General features: G+C 45.8%; 1 protein-coding gene across 4 annotated transcripts in view; it reads left to right on the forward strand.

The window, feature by feature from the left end:
- The window catches only part of LOC138520769 (hatching enzyme 1.2-like), a 76873-nt gene extending 59028 nt beyond the window's left edge, over positions 1 to 17845 (forward strand). For all 4 annotated transcript variants that reach the window (XM_069633059.1, XM_069633060.1, XM_069633061.1 and 1 more), the window contains exons 6-9: positions 1288 to 1466; positions 5224 to 5305; positions 9845 to 9970; positions 17679 to 17845. In XM_069633059.1, coding sequence (XP_069489160.1) covers positions 1288 to 1466; positions 5224 to 5305; positions 9845 to 9970; positions 17679 to 17682 — 391 coding nt within the window. In that variant the 3' untranslated portion in view covers positions 17683 to 17845. The remainder of the gene's footprint in view (positions 1 to 1287; positions 1467 to 5223; positions 5306 to 9844; positions 9971 to 17678) is intronic.
- Positions 17846 to 18081: the final 236 nt, after the last annotated feature.

The raw sequence follows: 18081 nt of genomic DNA on the forward strand, positions 1-18081 counted from the left end.
TTCCTTGCACGGTCTGTGATGGGATTTTCATGGCACAGTCTTTGGTGGGCTTTTCATGGCACAGTCTGTAGTGGACACTTCATGGCACTGTCTGTGGTGGGCTTTTCATGGCAAAGTCTGTAGTGGGATTTTCTGGCACGGTTTGTGGTGGGCTTTGCTTGGCACAGTCTGTGGTGGGTTTTTCATGACACACATTCTGTGTTGGCTTTTTCATTTTTCATGGCACAGTGTGAGGTGGGCTTTTCATGGCACGGTCTGTGGTGGGCTTTTCATGGCACGGTCTGTGGTGAATTTTCATGGCACTGTCTGTGGTGGGCTTTTCATGGCACGGTCTGTGGTGGGCTTCTCATGGCACTGTCTGTGGTGTGCTTTTGATGGCCTGGTCTGAGGTGGGCTTTTCATGGCACGGTCTGTGGTGGCTTTTCCTGGCATGGTCTTTGATAGGCATCTTTTGCTGTAATTCTGTGACACTCAGTGGTGTGTCAGAGAGAATATCACATGGGATCTGCATGGGGAAGATCAGGGACTGATTGATACCTATCCAGGGGTATGGTAGGAAGGGGGGGGTTGCTTATCTGTGGCCTTCTTGATGTCCTGTTTTAGAAACACAGAAGGTGGTCCTGCCTGAGGGCAGCCTCAGCTGTGCTCTTAAGCCCCGTATTTGTCCTATATCTGCTGATAAGGGTCCCAGGTTGGTGCTACCAGGCTGTGCCCACATTCCTTGTTTATGTACACACGGTTCTCCGAGGCTGTGTGAATTTACACACTAGCCGGATATTACATTTCAACCTACTGAGAAATTCCTCTTGTGCTGTGTCCTAAGGATTCAGATGTTGTATTCCAGAGAAGGAACAAAGTCAGAGGGGCAGGAAATAAGACCCCTGCTGTAACCCCATTCAGTGTCGTAGTCCTCAGCGCTGGCCCCTAGCACTGTTCTTGGCCACTGCATTGAGTGTTTCAGAGCCTGGGTTTGCCTAGTCCTCCTAGTTGAACCACTGAAGTCCTCTAATTGGTGCATATCTGCAGCTGAAGGTTTGAGTGCTCCTTTCTAGGTGGGCCCTCTGTTTATGATAATTGTCATTGGCGAGGAACGCCTTTATCATTGTAAAGCCTTCAAGCCATCATACTCTTCAAGATGGTTCATGTATGTAGAGGTTCAGAAATATGTCAGTCCTCAAGGGTTGGCACCCTTCCTTGTGAGAAGGTCTTTGAGCCCTACAGATATCAGTGCACCCAATGACAGTCAGCAAATGTGCCCATGTGAGTACTAATCCCTCCACTTTTCAGATGCTGGTCCTTGATTGGAAGAACTGGGGGGCGGCAGGTTGTTTCCTTGCAGCAGAAAGGATGCCTCTTCCTGGGCACGGCGCAGCATGAGCTCCTCCATGCATTGGGATTCCACCACGAACAGAACCGTGGTGACCGCGACGACTTTGTTGACATCTTGCTCCAGAACGTGATTCCTGGTAAGACTTGCAATGTCTCTTGCTGCGTGTTTAATCCCAAAAAGGTTGGTGCTGTGGCGGGTGATGCACATCTGCTAGTTCTGGTTGGCAATGAGGGACAAAATATTTTTTGTAAATTGAACACATTAGTTTAAAGACATCAGACGGGGTGAATGCCAATCTAAAGTTCAACAGGTGGTAAAGGGCAGATCGTAGAAATATTTCTGTTGAGTGTTTGCAGGGACACTGAGTAACCCGGAGGTATTTCGTGAATTTTAGGGGATATTTAGCATATTGGTTGTTTTGGGGGTACCATGAATATGCTTCAAATTCTTCAGAAACCTACTTATGTATGTAAGTGACCCAAGAGAGATAACTAACGCAGGTGGCTTGTGTGTGCAATGGACAGACATTACATGTTGAGCGTTCTACACACGAGGCGGAAGCGTTGACATTCTAGGCATGATCTGGCTCTTGGGGCAAGGGATGGATTTGCTTCAGTTCGGGCCAGTGGGCAGTGTCTTTGCTTTGCTGCACTAGTGATAACATCCAGGAATGCACTTGGGTCTTTGACATTGTTTTTTTGTATACTAGAATGGAATGCTTATGCATAAATTCAAAGATGGGTTTAAGAAGTCCGAAGTTGGGTTTTCGGGTCTAAGCAACTGTAACAAGTCTGGCCGGGGAGCACAGGGCAAAGGCTATACCGCACTGTAGATTAGGGGAGATTCCAGAGGCAATGCTAGCATATAACAGAAACAGAGTACAGACCAAGCTGCTCTGAGTTGAAACAGATATTCGCAGGAACTACAGGGGCAGAAGCTGTCTGTAAACAAAGAGAGAGAGAGCAAAGACAAGCAAATACACTGGGCAACACGGATTGATCAGAATAAAGATTGTACTGGAATATGATAAGGGGTCTCCAGTGATTATGGAACGCCCTTGGGATCGGTACCAGCATATTACTGTTAACAACGCTCATACAGCAGCGTCATGAGTTAGGCGTGCCGAAGAGACTGTTGTATGCAGTGTAAGGGTAACACTGGAGACCATATACTGAGGCAGGTTTGACTTCAACGGATTAGGCGAAGGCAACAGAAGTCTTTCCCTTATCTGATCTGAACGGAGACCAACCCAGGGGTCACACTGTAAACGGGTTCAAAGCGGAGGCACAACAGTGGACCATGATGTATTACAGGTAGAAAGCAGCATTGAAAGAAATAACCAGGTACAGGACAGGATAGAGAAACAAAGTACAAAGCATAGACAGGACTAACAATATATACAAAGCAAAGGACTAATGCAAGATAGGTTGCTGCCAAAACAGCGAATAGAAGGGACTCAGGAAACTCAGAGTACTTAAGAACAGGTACTAGAACTATAGACTGAAGTCGGGAAATATTGCAGGCAAGGAACAAACAGGAAAACTTCAAAAGGCTTGGTTTGCAGAGAGAAAGGCAAGGCAGAAACAGGACAAGTATGTGAAGCAGAAATGCTTACAGAAACCAGGGTGTTTACAGACAGTCAGAAAGGCAGAAAAGATATCAGTTAAGAACTGAATATCTAAAAAGGTATCAGAAGACAAAAGCTGGAAATCAAGGAAAGGTTGAATAACAGGCAGGCTGAAAGGCAGGGAGCCCACAGGAGCAGGGCAGAAGGCATTAGATTGGTCCAAAACTGCAGCGGTAAAACAAGTAATAAATGCAGAGGCAGTTTGCAGGTTTTAACTTTGCAAGTATACCATAAACAGAGTCTCTGAATGTGCGCATATAGGTGTGCTGGGCGACAGGTGAGTAGGATCGTGACAGCAAGGTTCTCTCATCACTTGGTAGCACAGATTAGTTCCTAGATTGTAAGTGCTGTACGCCGTGACTTTCCTGTCCAACCCTCATGTCTACTCTGATAGTTGAGGCTTTTGCCAATGCATACCGTAAAGTGTTCAGCTTCATGAGACACATCGGCGATAACTGATCCACCAAATGAGTCTCAAGGGCCATCAGAAGAGCACGATGTCTTGGTACCCGAGCTGTAGCAAGCAGGATCCGATGCTGGCTTGGATTTAGAGGCTGTTTTGCTTCACTGCTGATCTGCTGGGAATCGTCAGTGCAATTGTGCAGTTTATGCATTGTGTTATTTTAGAAGTTGTATGAGGGGCTTTGTTGTGATGCATTATCTTCTTCACCATGACAAAAATAATGTTCTGTCACCAATTTAGTTGAACATTACAGATATTAGCAGTGCCACCAAGGAGAAGTCTTGTCTAATAGATGCCAAAGCGGCTAAAACAGCTTTTTAGTATTGTACTTATTTTATTTTATTTATTTATTTATTTATTGCATTTGTTATACACCCAAACCCGGAGGTGGCACAGCGTAGATTACAGACAACTTAATTTTTTGGTAACAATAGGGAATGACATTACATTTCACAAATATTTGATAACAGTGCTACTAGAACTATGAAACTACATACTTATATAATTAAGCTACGTACCACTTTACTGGAGTACATGTGAGTCAACAGTTACAGTGCAGGTGGGTCCAGGTGTGAGGTAAGGTTGCATAATGCATCACTGGGGTTGTAGAGCTAGGGGAATGGAAGGGCTGAAAAATGAGTTCCAATTTGTTAAAGAGTCAGGTTTTTAGCGTCTTCTTGAAACGCTGGTGGGATGGCTCATTTCTAGTGTGCGAGGGGAGGGAGTTCCAAAGTTTTGGTGCCATTACTGGGAAGCTGCTTCCCCCTGCCCTCAAACTTTTGAAGCGTGGGGCAAAGAGTTGTGTGTTATTATTAGATCTCAGAATTCTCGTGGTCTTATTCAAGGTGACAGTGATGTTGATGTATGTGGGGGCCTCCTTGGCGAGACACTTTTGGGTGACACGAAGTGTTATGAAGATAATTCTAGCTTTGACAGGTAACCAGTGGACTTCCCTCCTAATGTTACAAATGTGGTCAGATTTTTTTAAACTAAGGGCTGCTCGCAGGGCTTTATGTTGCAACAGTTGTAGTTTAGGCAGGTTGGCGTTCAAAGAGCCTAGCAACAAAATGTTGCAATAATCTAATTTCGACAAAATGAGAGCAAGGGCAAGAGTGGTACAGTTTTGCGGCGTGAGGAATTGACGGCTTAAAGCAATCAGTTTGGATGTATACGAAGTATCCGATGAGAGGGCATTGACATGTTTAGTCATTGTTAGATTTGCATCTAGGTGGACACCCACTGCCTGATTCATGGAATTATTTGCGTGAAAAATGCAGATTAGTGCGCCTTTCTGCCCGAAAATCCCCAGACTTCAAACAGGGATTTTCGGGCAGAAAGGCGTGCTAATCTGTGTTTTTCACGCAAATAATTCCATGAATCAGGCTACCAGGGTTTTAACTTCTAACTGTGTTGAGGAGTGCTGTATTGCACATCCCATTCCTGACACCAATTAGGTTTAATAGCTTAGGTTTTCGCTACTGACAATAAAAAGTATTATATATTGGCACATCACAATTTTACTACCAGCGTAATTTAATATCACAAAGCTGACACCAGTTCAGAGGTATATTGCGCACCCCACAATATCCAGAAATTTAGAGATTTAAGTATAATTCTCTGTAAAGTCTGATGTATTGAAGTTATGTACACGTGATTTGTGAAGGACTGCTCACCCCTTCAGAAAACCTGCTAGAACTGCAATGTATAGTTGAAAGCAATGGTATATTACTGTGACCCCGAGACTTAATAATATTGAAAACGCTGGATGAAAACTGCTCCTAATAACAAGCTGTATCTTTTTAGGCATGGAACGTGATTTTCGGAAGGTGAACACCAACAATCTAGGCACCCGCTATGACTATGCATCAATCATGCACTACTCAAAGCAAGTTATTTTTATTATTATTAAGTATTGTGAATCTCAATGTGCAATGGTTTCTGTCTACAGAGGTTTCGGGCATTTTTATATCAGTGAACGGCACATAAACTGTTTCTTGTGATACTGGTCCTGGGACAGGCATTCCATGTATGTGCTTCTTCATTCACACGCGTGATGACTTTGCAGTTCTGACCTTGTATCATGCTGAAAAATGTGAATTTATAATAATAATATTATTCATTATTTCACACCTTTGGTTCAGTGCATTTTCCTAATGGAAAGAAAGAATAGACTACAGCATTTTCTCTGAAAAATATGTCAGGATAAAGGTCTATTTTGGTCTTGGTTATGAAATAGTCCTATCAGCATGTCCACTTGTGTTGGTGGGAGTTTGAAACCATCTATGGATTGGTGAACTGCCCGAGGCTCACTTCCTGCCGTAGAGCCTGGTCCAGTGGCCAACATGTGCTAGCTCACTAGTGGGTCCTAAAGTGGGAGGAAGGGCCCAAGGGTGGTGGGCCTCCACTAGAATATGGAGGTATTCTCAATGTATAGGACTCAGGAAGTTTCTCCTCTGTGCTCGTACATGCAGTAGTAGTCAACTTCAGGCCATGTGTTGCGCTGTGAATAAGACATTTCTTAGATATGCCTTTGGCATGAGTGAGTGCTCTCATTCACTCCTGGGGTCCAACCCAGGCCTCTCGATCGAGGATACCTATACCAGCGCCTCTTCCAGACAGACCCTCACTGACATCCTCTTGGTGGCTCCTTCGCCAGACCTATGGACTCCTTATATGGTCTCTGTGCTCTCTCCTATTTCTTCTTCTCCCATTAATGGTGGCACACGGTGGGAGACCCTCCTGGCCCCCTTCCACTCCTCTAAGGTCATCATTAATGTTTACCTGAATGGCACTGTCCTGGTCCAAGGCCCTCAGACCAATCTCCTCCTCTTTGATAGATGCTTCCTGCGCCTTATCAATTTCCTTTGTAAATTCTGCTGTCCCTTCTCTCCCTTCTTCAGCTTTCTTGCTTTCCCTCTGCCACCTCCCTGGCACCCTATTCCTCCTCCTTGGCTACCTTGCCCTCCCTTCCTCCTCTTCTGCCCACCCTCGGGATCCTTCCACGCTTCCGCGGGATGCACCTCTGATGTGCACCCCTCCCCGGAAGTCTTTCAAGGTTGGCAATCTTCTCCACATTGCCACTCTCAACTTTCGCTCAGCTGTCAAACATTCCTCTGACATCTGCCGTCTCCTGGAAGAACCCGACCTGGAAGTACTTGGTCTCACTGAGACATTGTTCACGGCCAGCTCTGTCACGAGCTTTGACACTCTTATCCCTGATGGCTACAAGATCCTCTCCACCCCCCAATCCAACCATACCTGTGGGGGTGTAGCCTTGATCTTCCCGGAGTGGATTCCTACCTCTGTGATTCCTATGCAGGCCTACTCCTCCTTCGAATGCCTTCTCTGCAGGCATTCTCCCTCTCCTGGCTACTCTCTCACTGTGGCTACTATCTATCGGCCACCTGGCCAGATCACCTCCTTCCTCTCAGAGTGGGCGGACCTCTCCTCCTGCCTCCTGGCCTCTACCACTCAACTCCTCCTCCTTGGAGACTTTAACATCCACCTGGATGCTTCCAGTCCCTCCACTGGACTCTTCTGTGACATCTGTGACTCTCTCTCTCTTTCTATTCTTCCCTCTGGCCTGACTCACTCTGCAGGGCACACTGTGGATGTTCTGATCTCCTCAGATCTCACCCTCTCTAACCCTCTCACCAACCCTCTCTCCTGGAGTGACCACTTTCTCCTCTCCTCTCGTCTCCCTCTCTCTCTCTACTGTTCAGGCAGAGCCTACCCCACACTGCCACCCACCTTCTCAGTCATCCGATCCATGAAGCTTGTGTCAGTTGAGGCTTTTGCCACCACTTTCTCTCCCCCTCCTGCACCTCTGACTGACTCAGATCCTGGCACAGCCCTTTCCATGCTCCACTGTGCTATCTCTGACACTCATAATGTACTTGCCCCTGTCGTGAGGATCCGCTTAAAGCCCAAAGCCAAGTGCAACTCTTGGTATGACTCAGACCTTGTCACCCTTAAACGCAAGTGTAGGGTGGCTGAGAGGAAATCACAGGCATCTTGTGCATACTCTGACAAACTGGACTGCTGCATGCTCCAAAGGCAATACCGGCTCTCTGTCCTCACTAAGAAGAGAGCTCACATCCAGGCCCGCGTCTCTGCAGTATCTAACAACTCTGCCAAACCTTTGAAAATCTGCAAAAAGCTGGACAATCCTGCTGCAGTCTCTACCTCTCCTGTCCCCTCCCAGGCCCTCTGCACGGCCCTGGATTCCAACTTCATCTAAAAAACCTAGGACATCCTGTCCACCCTCTCGTCCTCTCCTCCTTCTCCTTCTACTCTCTCCTCAACCTCTGGCCTACCTGCAACCACCTCTTCTCCATTCTCTGCCTTTCCTCTGTTCACCCCGACAAGATTTCTAGACAAGTCCGATCTATGAAAGTCTCAACAAAACAGGTTCTTTCCTGTTCTTCCAAAACCATCAAGGACCACATTGACACCTCACTCCAGCCCTGCCTGACTTCTGCAATCACTCTTTCACCACTGGAACCTTCCATTCCCCCCTGAAGCACTCTCTTGTGTACCCTCTTCTCAAGAAAACCTCAGCTAACCCCTCTTGCCTGGCTAACTATCGCCCGATCCCCATCTCCCCTTTCTTGGGCAAACTCTTGAAAGAACTGCCCATCTCTCTGCTTAATCTTCACACTGAATCTGTTGGTTGTCTCCATGACCATCAGTATGGCTTCAGAGCAGCCAGAAGCATGGAAACTGCTCTCCTGAACATCCGTGAAGACCTGCCCTCTAACCTTGATGCTAATCACCCTTCTGTCCTTATCTTACTTGATCTCTCTTCTGCCTTTGACACAGTCAACCATGCCATCCTGCTCAACTGGCTCTGTGATAACCTGGGTATCACTGATCAGGCTCTGGCCTAGCTGACCTCTTTCCTCTCGGACCAACCTCCCAGGTCCAACTTTGGTCCTTCCTCGCCTCTATCTCAATCTCTACCTGTGGTGTTCCCCAGGGGTCTAACCTTTCTCCCTGGCTTCTAGACCAATACCTGGCATATATCGCCCACCGCATTGCTGCTCTCTGCTACAACTTTAAGTGCTATGCGAATGACACTCAGCTCACTTTCAGGCTCCCCTCTGCAATCCAGGAGTGGTGTGCCGCCAAAGATCTCTGCCTAAATGCCAGTAAGACTGAGATCCTCCTCATCGGAACACCTGCACCTTCCTTTTCTGTCACTCTCTGGTCGGCCTCCCTTGACTTTCAACCTGCTCCCACCTATGAGGCTAAGAACCTCTGGGTCATCTTTGATTCCGCACTCTCCTCTCCTCACATCTCTGAAGACTCTAAGAAGTCAAACTACCAGCTGCACCTCCTCAGAGGTATTCTTCCCATCCTCTCTTTCCCCTAGAAGCTAACTGTCTCCAGAGCTCTGGTTCTCTCTAGGCTTGACTACTGCAACAGACTCTTTTTAAATCTTCCTGCCTCTACTCTCCGTCCTCTACAACTCATCAAGAACAGAACTGCAAGAGTTGTCCGTGGCCTCAAGACCAGGGATCGTATCTCAACAGCACTGAAATCTCTCTATTGGCTCCCAGTGGCTGCAAGGATCAATTTCAAGACCCTCTGCATTGTCCACGAAACTTTCCGGGGCCTGGGACAACAATACCTCCAACTCTCTCTTCGGAAATACCTTCCTACTCAAGCTCTTCACTCCTCCACTTCCAACTCCTTGAGGGTCAGTCGCTTCTCCGAGCAATGAGTTGGGGGCAGATCTCTTTCTTTGGCTGGCGCCTCCATCTGGAACATCCTCCCTGTTTTCTGGAACTTGAGCAGAGCCATCTCTGGCTCCGGAAGCACCTCAAGACTTTCCTATTTGCTTCTGCCTTCTCTCTTCCTCTCCCATGCTGATCTCCTGTCTGATACTGCACTGGTCACCTGACCACCCTCTGAATTCAGACCCAGGTCCTTGCCTGTCCAGCTGCAAACCCGCACTGCCCATTGACACCCCCTGCACTTGTGGTCTGTATCTGTAACCCTACAGTCCCCTCTCCTGCACTTACTAGACATTTGTTGTCTGCACTTCCGAACACTCACACGTGTCACCCGTTGGCTACACTACTTGTTGTTTCCTGTTCCTTTGTCCTGCAATTGTCCAACCTTCCACTCCCCCCCCAGCACTTATCCCTATCCTGTTCCCCTGCACTTGTACGATCTGAATGTCACTCGGCATAGTAAGATCATTGTTTTTTGGGGTTTTTTTGTCCTCCCTTTGTTTCCCCCTGCTTGCCTTGTCACGCCTTGAAACACTTGTGCATAGGCGCGTTATAAATTCCATATCATATCTCTCTCCAGCGTTCTTCTTAGAATCCGTGCGCTTGAATGGTTTGCTCACAATGGCTTCTCGGCACAGTGTACTTGCTAAATGTTTCAAATCTCTCCTTTCTGTGCTGCCCTACAGGAACACCTTCTCACGCAATGGACGCCCCACCATTGTCCCGAAGCCAGATCCCAATGTTGCTATTGGTACATCCCGCCAGTTCACCAGCACGGACATCAACAAGATCAACCTCCTGTACTGCTCTAAGTATGCAAGGCGGCCACCTGGGATTCACTTCATGACATTTGCTTTGTTGGTGTCACTCTAAAGACTGTGATTATACTGAGTCGGAGCTCGTTGAGTGGACTAGGCCATTGCCTCCTGAATGGCTGCATTCGATATTGCACATACTGCACACACTGCACACACGGCATCATCTCTTAGCACTAACAGCTCATGTTACTACACCCCAAGGCCGATCATTGGGTCTACCTTAGAATAGATTGGTCACATAAAGTCTCTGTAGCATTCAAATGAACCCATTGAGTTATACACTATTATTACAGACATCTCACTGACTCTCTGGCCTCCTAAGCCTGTTTCCAAACACTCTTATGAAATAGAAACTCGAATTGTGGAAAGAAACTTCAATTTGATTAGGATCCTGGGATAATTTTGTGTGGTAACTACTTTGTTCTGACATCATTTGGCATTAGCAGTCCTGCACCCAGGAAGAGGGCACCAGAGGGTAACGCTGAATGCTCTAAACGAACATTTTTAAAAGGCCCCCAGTAGTAAGGAAGTAATTTCTTTTACTCGAGTTTCATGAAGTTTCCCTAAAGAAGATTAAAGGAATAGTGCCCTCAAACATTTTATTGTCTTAAAAGATGGGTAATAATCAAAAACATATATTAAACATCTTTTCATAAAATGTTCCTATGTAAAAAATGTTGCAAATAATGTTTAAACCCAATAATTAAAGTACTAGGAGGCATCCATTTTCTGAAATGGACGAGTCTCATGTGCTTGTGTTAATCTCTGCCCTCGCAGCAATAATGAAGCAAAAGCCACCTGCTGGTAGCTTTTGTTACAGCGGCTTCTGCTTCATTGTTGCTAGAGATGCAGAGAGCAGAGAATGCAAGAGGGAGATGAGGAGAGCAGAGAATGCAGGCAGGAAGGCTGCTGCTGGTAAGTGCTTATTATTTTCTTTGACACCATGGCATTTATAAATATAACTTTGAGGTATTTATAAATGCTGTGGTTTTCTTTTGAAGTTTCCCGGGCTCCTCTGGCCCGGGGGAGGCTGGGAAACCTAAAAGAAAACCACAGCATTTATAAATAGAACAAAGTTGTAACTGCGGTGGCTTCCGCTTTGAGTCTCCCGGGCTCCCCCGCAATGGGGGAGCCCGGGAGACTCAAAGTGAAAGTATCGACATTTATAAATACAACTTTGTTGTATTTATAAATGCTGTGGTTTTCTTTTTAAGTTTCCCGGGCTCCTCTGGCACGGGGGAGCCCGGGAAACTTAAAAGAAAACCACAGCATTTATAAATACAACCATGTTTTATTTATCACTACGGTGGCTTCCGCTTCGAGTCGCCTGGGCTCCCCCGGCCCCGGGGAGCCCGGGAAACCCAAAGCGGAAGTGCCGACATTTATACATACAACATTTTTGTATTTATAAATGCTGGGATTTTCTTTTTAAGTTTCCTGGGCTCCTCCGGCCCGGGGGAGCCCGGGAAACGTAAAAGAAAACCATGGCATTTATAAATACAACAAATTTGTATTTATGATTATGCTTACTTTTGCTTTGAGTCTCACGGGCTCCCCTGGGGTGGGGGAGCCCGGGAGACTCAAAGTGAAAGCCACTGCATTTATAAATAAAACGTTGTGTATTAATGATTACGCTGGCTTGTGCTTTGAGTCTCCTGGACACCGCAGGGCTGGGGGAGCCCGGGAGACTCAAAGTGAAAGCCACTGCAATTATAAATACCACAACATTGTATTTATAAAAGCACTTACCGGCATCAGCTTTCCTGCCTGCATTCTCTGCTCTTTGCGTCTCATGCAATAATGATACAAAAGCTGCTGTAATAAAAGCTACCAGCAGGAGGCTTTGGCTTCATTGTTGCTGCGAGGGCAGAGATTAACACAGGCACAGGAGACTCGTCCATTTCAGAAAATTGATGCCTACTAGTGCTTGAAATTATTGGGTTTAAACATTATTTGCTAATAAAATTACATAGGAACTTTAAAAAAAAAAAGATGTTTAATGTATGTTTTTGATTATTTCCCATCTTTTAAGACAATAAAACATTTTAGCGCACTATTCCTTTGATGCTGGTCCCATGTCTCCTTGTCCATGGAGAAAAGTTTGCTCAACACAAATGATGCTCCTGTGTCTTTCATCAACACATTGAAATGGACAAGAGAGTGTTGCGTGGTTAATACAGCACCCACGCCCTGGTGTTGCTGCCCAGGATAATTAATTTCCCCATCATTACTTATCAGGGCTTTTGTCAAGTGCTGCATGCATCCTGAGTGTTGCTTCAGAGCACTTCACTCACTAGTCTCCGATGGGGTAGGTTGGTGGGGATTTTGTCCCAACATGACGCTGTTTTGTGGTGGTGTTCCTTGCGGGCATCGAGCTGAGGAAGTCCTCTAGACTCATTGCCCTACTGGCTTTTGTTCTGTGGGCACAACAAGTTGAATTTGGAGCTGTTGTAAGGGACATTGTTACCTGTTAGAGCTTCTAGAATCTAAAACCGTGCTTGATCAGGAAGAGTTTCCATCCCATGGGCTTCTGTACATTGCCTTACTGTATAATGTGCATCCCAAGACTCCCGGGTGGCAAGAGTGCCAGTTTCAGCACTATCGGTGCTTGATGTGATCTTACTGGATGCCCGCTACCCCTTAATGGTGGACCACAAGGTGAGGGTGGGCAGAGCAGGGTGACTTTGGGGAAGAACAGGTGAACCAGAAGGGTCAATGCTCAGGAAAGTGTCTGCTTCCCTACTGGGAAAAGGAACTGGGCTAGCCAGCATGGATGGCAGGGGCATGGCACCAGTCAATAAGGGGATCTTTGGTTATTGCAATCCCTCTAATTGGCAAAATGTGTCTACAGCGCCCCGGATGGAGCACAATAATGCCCAAGAGCTGGAATGTATTGCTTTGGGGCTGCATTGAACCCCACAGGGATTTGAAAGCTCAGTAAATGGCAACTCTTTTGATCAGACAGCTCTATATATAGGGATCAAGGAGAGCGCATGATGCAGCGTGCACTCAAGTGCTCTGGACATAAGTCATGTATAGCGACGCTTGGTTAAAGAGCGCATGCTGCATGTGCTTTAGTCTGAGGACACACCCACAGGGCCCCGAGGGGTTAGATTGGAGAAAGAAGGGCGACCAAGGCAACTTTGCGCTTGCAGTTGTTTGTCAAGGAGTCTACCGCCTTTCCTTACTACTGTGATAGCCATACTGTTTATAGCGACTATACTGGTTGACTACCACCATAGCACCCTGAACCCCACCATGGCCCAATCACCTACCCTCATAAGTAAACAAGGGCCTACTAAACCTCTTACACTAGATCTTCCACTGAAGACACATCCATGTACTATGCTCAACAGAAATGGAAGACTCTGTTCAAGACTCTCCAAACTTTATGAACCACCAGCGAGAACCCTCGCCTCTAGCAACAAAAGATCTACCCCTATACCCGTTACGCCCATCCCTAAATCAAAAGCTCAATCTATACCTACTGCCTCTGACCTTATTACCTCCAGGACCCAAAAACAACAGGCTCCCCATCACCAACCTCAGCCTGCAATAGCCTTAAGGGTGCTCTAATAAATGCAAGATGCATGGTCACTCATGCTACCGAGATAGCAGATATTATACAGGCAGAACACCTTGACTTTTTAGCGATCACCGAATCCTGGCTTCATGTCGCTGCAGGACCAGCTCTTTCAATAGCCATACCCAGGGGATATACTATTCTAAGATCTGATAGGGTTGATACTCGAGGAGGAGGCATTGCACTCATTGCAAGAGACAATCTACTGATTAGACTACTGCCTTCCCCAGATACCAATTCTTGTGAGAACCTGACAGCCAAACTTAACATAAATAGCTCCCAGACCCTTACGATCCACCTAATATATAGACCTCCATCCTTCGAGGATGACCTATCCAATATTGCTTCCAATAATTAAAAAAACTCCTCCCAAGTTCTACTACTAGGGGACCTTAACCTAGGCTATAACGACCCAAAGGATGCACACGCATCCAGTGTGGCAAATATCCTAACAGAACAAGGCTTTACCCAAAAAGTGCTCCACCCTTCTCACACAAAAGGAAGAACCCTGGACTGGGTAGCAAACCACAATCAATTGTAATGTTACTATCTCTTCCATATCCCCTCAGATATGGTTGGATCATTACCTTATAACCTTCACCCTAGCTACCGATAAACCCATCTCCATACCTGTATCCCCTGTTCCACCTATTCCCACTCTGAATAAAAAGATTATTACCTGTGACAACCTACTCCCTCTCATTTTACCTACACGTAATGCCATCCCAGATAACTTGCGACCGGATGCTTTGGTCAGGGAATACAACCTTTTCATAACCACCTCCCTAGACTCAGTAGTGCCACTTAAACTTAGACAAAGCAAACCCAAGGCACACCTCAACTCTTGGTACACACCATACCTGAAAACACTACGTACCAAAAAAAGGTTATGCGCGATATCCTGGAAAACACAACCATCTGAAGAAAATAAGACCGAACTCAGTGCCATCACAGCCTTATACAAAAATGAAATACTCCCAGCCCAATGTGAAATTTATAATGCCAGAATAGCCCAAGCTAACTCGAGCACAAAATAATTTTTCATCATCCTTAAAGAGCTAGAAGCCCCAATCCCTGTGCCAGATAACTGCACCAAGGATAAACTCTGGTGCTCGAACATACAGCAAGCCCTGGTGAACAAAGTTTCGACTCTACAAGTAAAAATTGCTAATAAAAATGCTTCATTAACCAGTAATATGCCTATTAGAACTTTATCAGATTCCTCTAAAAACTCTGTCAAGCCACCCTGATTCAAGTTCTCTAAAGTCACCATAACTGAAACAGAATAAACCATACTATCACTCAAACCATCTAACTGTCAGGGCGATTCATGCTCCTCTCAACTTATAAAGGATGCAGCCAGAGATCTGTCACCTTTTATCACAAAACTTATCAATGCATCATTTGCGTCCAATACTATCCCAACCAACCTTAAGGAATCATGGGTGCTCCCACTATTAAAAAAACAGACTCTAGACCCCTCGTTTCCCACCAACTACCAACCCATCACTACAGTGCCACTTCTTTTGAAAATCCTAGATAAAAAGGCCTACACACAAATCCAAAAACATCTGGAATCATATTCCTTACTAGGGTCAAGGCAATCAGGCTTCCATCCTCAGCACGGGACAGAAACCACTTTAATAGACTTGAAGGCCCAGTTCGATGAACTGAGGGATAAAGGAGACTCAGCCCTTCATCTACTCTTGGATTTATCGGCTGCCTTCGACTTGGTTGATCACCAGGTCTTATGCAGCCATCTGGTCTCGGCGGCATACTTCTCCACTGAAGTCATAGCGTGGATACAATCCTTTCTTAGCGATCGTACCATGAGAGTCTTCTCACCTACAGCTGCTGCCGACCCCATTGCCATCACGTGTGGCATGTCTCAAGGATCTTGTGTCTCACCCACCCTATACAACATCTTCACCAAGCTCCTTTTCGACGATATGGATCATCTGGGTATCGCCTACACCAACTATGCAGATGATACACAGATCCTCCTACCTCTTACTGGTGATTACGAAAAGGATTTGGCCTTGGTGAACAAGGTGTATCTCATCATCCAGGCACGTCTCTCAAAAAACAGAACCCCAAATACTCAGCCTTTAATATCGACCAAAACATCCTCACAGTCACCAAGGAAGTAAAATCCTCGGGGTTCTACTTGGATTCCACTCTCTCCCTTAACAAACAGGTAAATGCTATGACCTCTGCCACACCCTACACCTGCAAACTGATAAGAGTAGGCAAAGCCTTCCTTTCCAAAGACAGCTGCATTACCCTTGCCAGAGCACTTATACTATCAAAGCTCAACTATTGCAACGCCATGTACATAGGGGCGAACAAACAAATGACTAAGAAAATCCAATTCCTGCAAAATAATGCTCTCAGAGCGGCACTGGGAATTAATAGGAGAGAACATATTTCAGAGACGAGAAGAGCCAACAACTGGCTGTCGACCTCTGACAAAATCAAACTAAAAGTTGCCTTGCTCACTCATAAATGCATAAATAAGGCAGCTCCACTTTATCTATCGGACAGAATTGTCACGGAAACCATGACAAGAACAACCAGACTCTCCAATAAAAATTGCCTTCTGATTCCCAGATTTAAATTGACCAGAGTGGGAGGCAGTAGTTTCCAGGTTAAGGCAGCCCAACTCTGGAACTCGCTTCCTTCCCCCCTTAGTGTGGAGCAGTCTTACCAAAAATTCCAACAGAGTTTAATAAAGTGACTTAAAGCCTCCGACTGTTAGCAGGACCCGTAACACCATGACTAACTGGCCCACCCCAGTCACCGGTCACTGCATACACTCCAGCAAACTTTGCTTTTTTTTCTATAGACTACACCTGCCTGCTACCAGCCTGAGTCTGAATCTCATTCCTGTAAATATACTGTATATATGTAACTCTACAAATTTTACTATGTGTAACTATACTGTATGTATATTTTTATGTGTAACTAAGCTTTGAGTGATCTTATACAATGCGCCCTAATACCATTGGGTCTGGCGCGCTATACAAGTGATGAAACAAACAAACAAACAAGGATTTCTCTCCTGTGTTTTATTTGTCAGTCATGTGGTGGCACGTAAAGGAAATGCAAGTCCTTATTGTAGGTGGCTATTATAATTGTAGACACAATCGGACAATGATGACGGAACTGAACAGCCAACACATTAGTTGTCTTCCATGTGACCATTTCTGCCGACACACGCAGAGAACCAGCTCCCGCGAGTACACAGCAGCCGGCACACCCGGAGAACCAGCTCCCGCGAATACACAGCAGCCGGCACACAAGGAGAACCAGCTCCCGTGAGTACACAGCAGCCGGCACACCCGGAGAACCAGCTCCCGCAAGTACACAGTAGCCGGTACTCGGGAAAGTCCAGATTATTAGCTGTTTATTAAACAGCAGAACTAGAACAACTAAGGAACTTGAACATTAAGAAATGGATCAACCCCTTTGGTCTGAATGCATCTGCAGAAAACCACTCAGAACAAGCCCAGGAACCTGCAATACATCACCAGTACTCTATCTGGTGAATGCGCCTTGTAGTTGTACACACCATGGACTCCAGAACCTTATGACCACCCCAAGCGGTGGACCCACCAATCACACCACTTTGCCTTCATAAAGACCCTTCGGTCGAAACACATGTTGGCTGTTCTGTTCCTTCATCATTGTTCTATTACGTCTACGATTATAATAGCCACCTACTATAAGGACTTGCATTTACTTTATGTGCCATCTCATCTCATGACTGACAAAAACACACAGGAGAGAACTCCTTGACAAACAACTTCAAGTGCAAAGTTGCCCTTGTTGCCCTTCTTTCTCCAAGCTCCATATATATATATATATAGACATAATAGACATCAGGACGCAATCGCTGATCAAACATATGCTGCGGAATCCTCATGCACGCATAAGGCGCATTTAGCTACTGAGCTCTGCTACTTGCTTCTGCTTCAGTGTGCTCTGTGGTGCAGACTTTAGGCCCTTCTCTATATACTTGTTGGTTCATTTCCCGTGTGATTGTGCAAAGTGGCCTTCTTCAGGAGCCACACTGCCGATGAGATCTGTGAGATGTAACCCTTTCTTCTTTCCTTTCAGCTAGAGGAGCACGTGAGAACATTCTGCTTTAAAGTCTGCGCTTTTCCCAAGAGATGAACACTTTGAAGACCAAAAGCATTACTGTTGCTGACATAATGGTTTGGTGTGTCGGTTCTGTTTCGCCCATTTTTATCTTTTCTACTTAATAAACAGAGTGTACAAGCTGACCTATGTCTCTCTGAATTCTCACTATTTACATCTTTCTGAATGATGGGTCATTCCTACATTCATTAGCTTTTGGGGTTAGGCAGGGATCAAAGATTTAAATTTAAATTGTGTAGCTTGTAAGTGACATGCAAGCATTTATAAAATGCAAACCTAGCTGGCGAGTGTGTTACATCTTGCCAGCTCCACACATTCTATATGGTTGCCAGCGCCCTCTTTATGTGTCCCTCTCTTCCAC

Source organism: Ambystoma mexicanum, chromosome 13 (genome assembly GCF_040938575.1).
Source record: "Ambystoma mexicanum isolate Mex_15411 chromosome 13, UKY_AmexF1_1, whole genome shotgun sequence".
NCBI lineage: Eukaryota > Metazoa > Chordata > Amphibia > Caudata > Ambystomatidae > Ambystoma > Ambystoma mexicanum.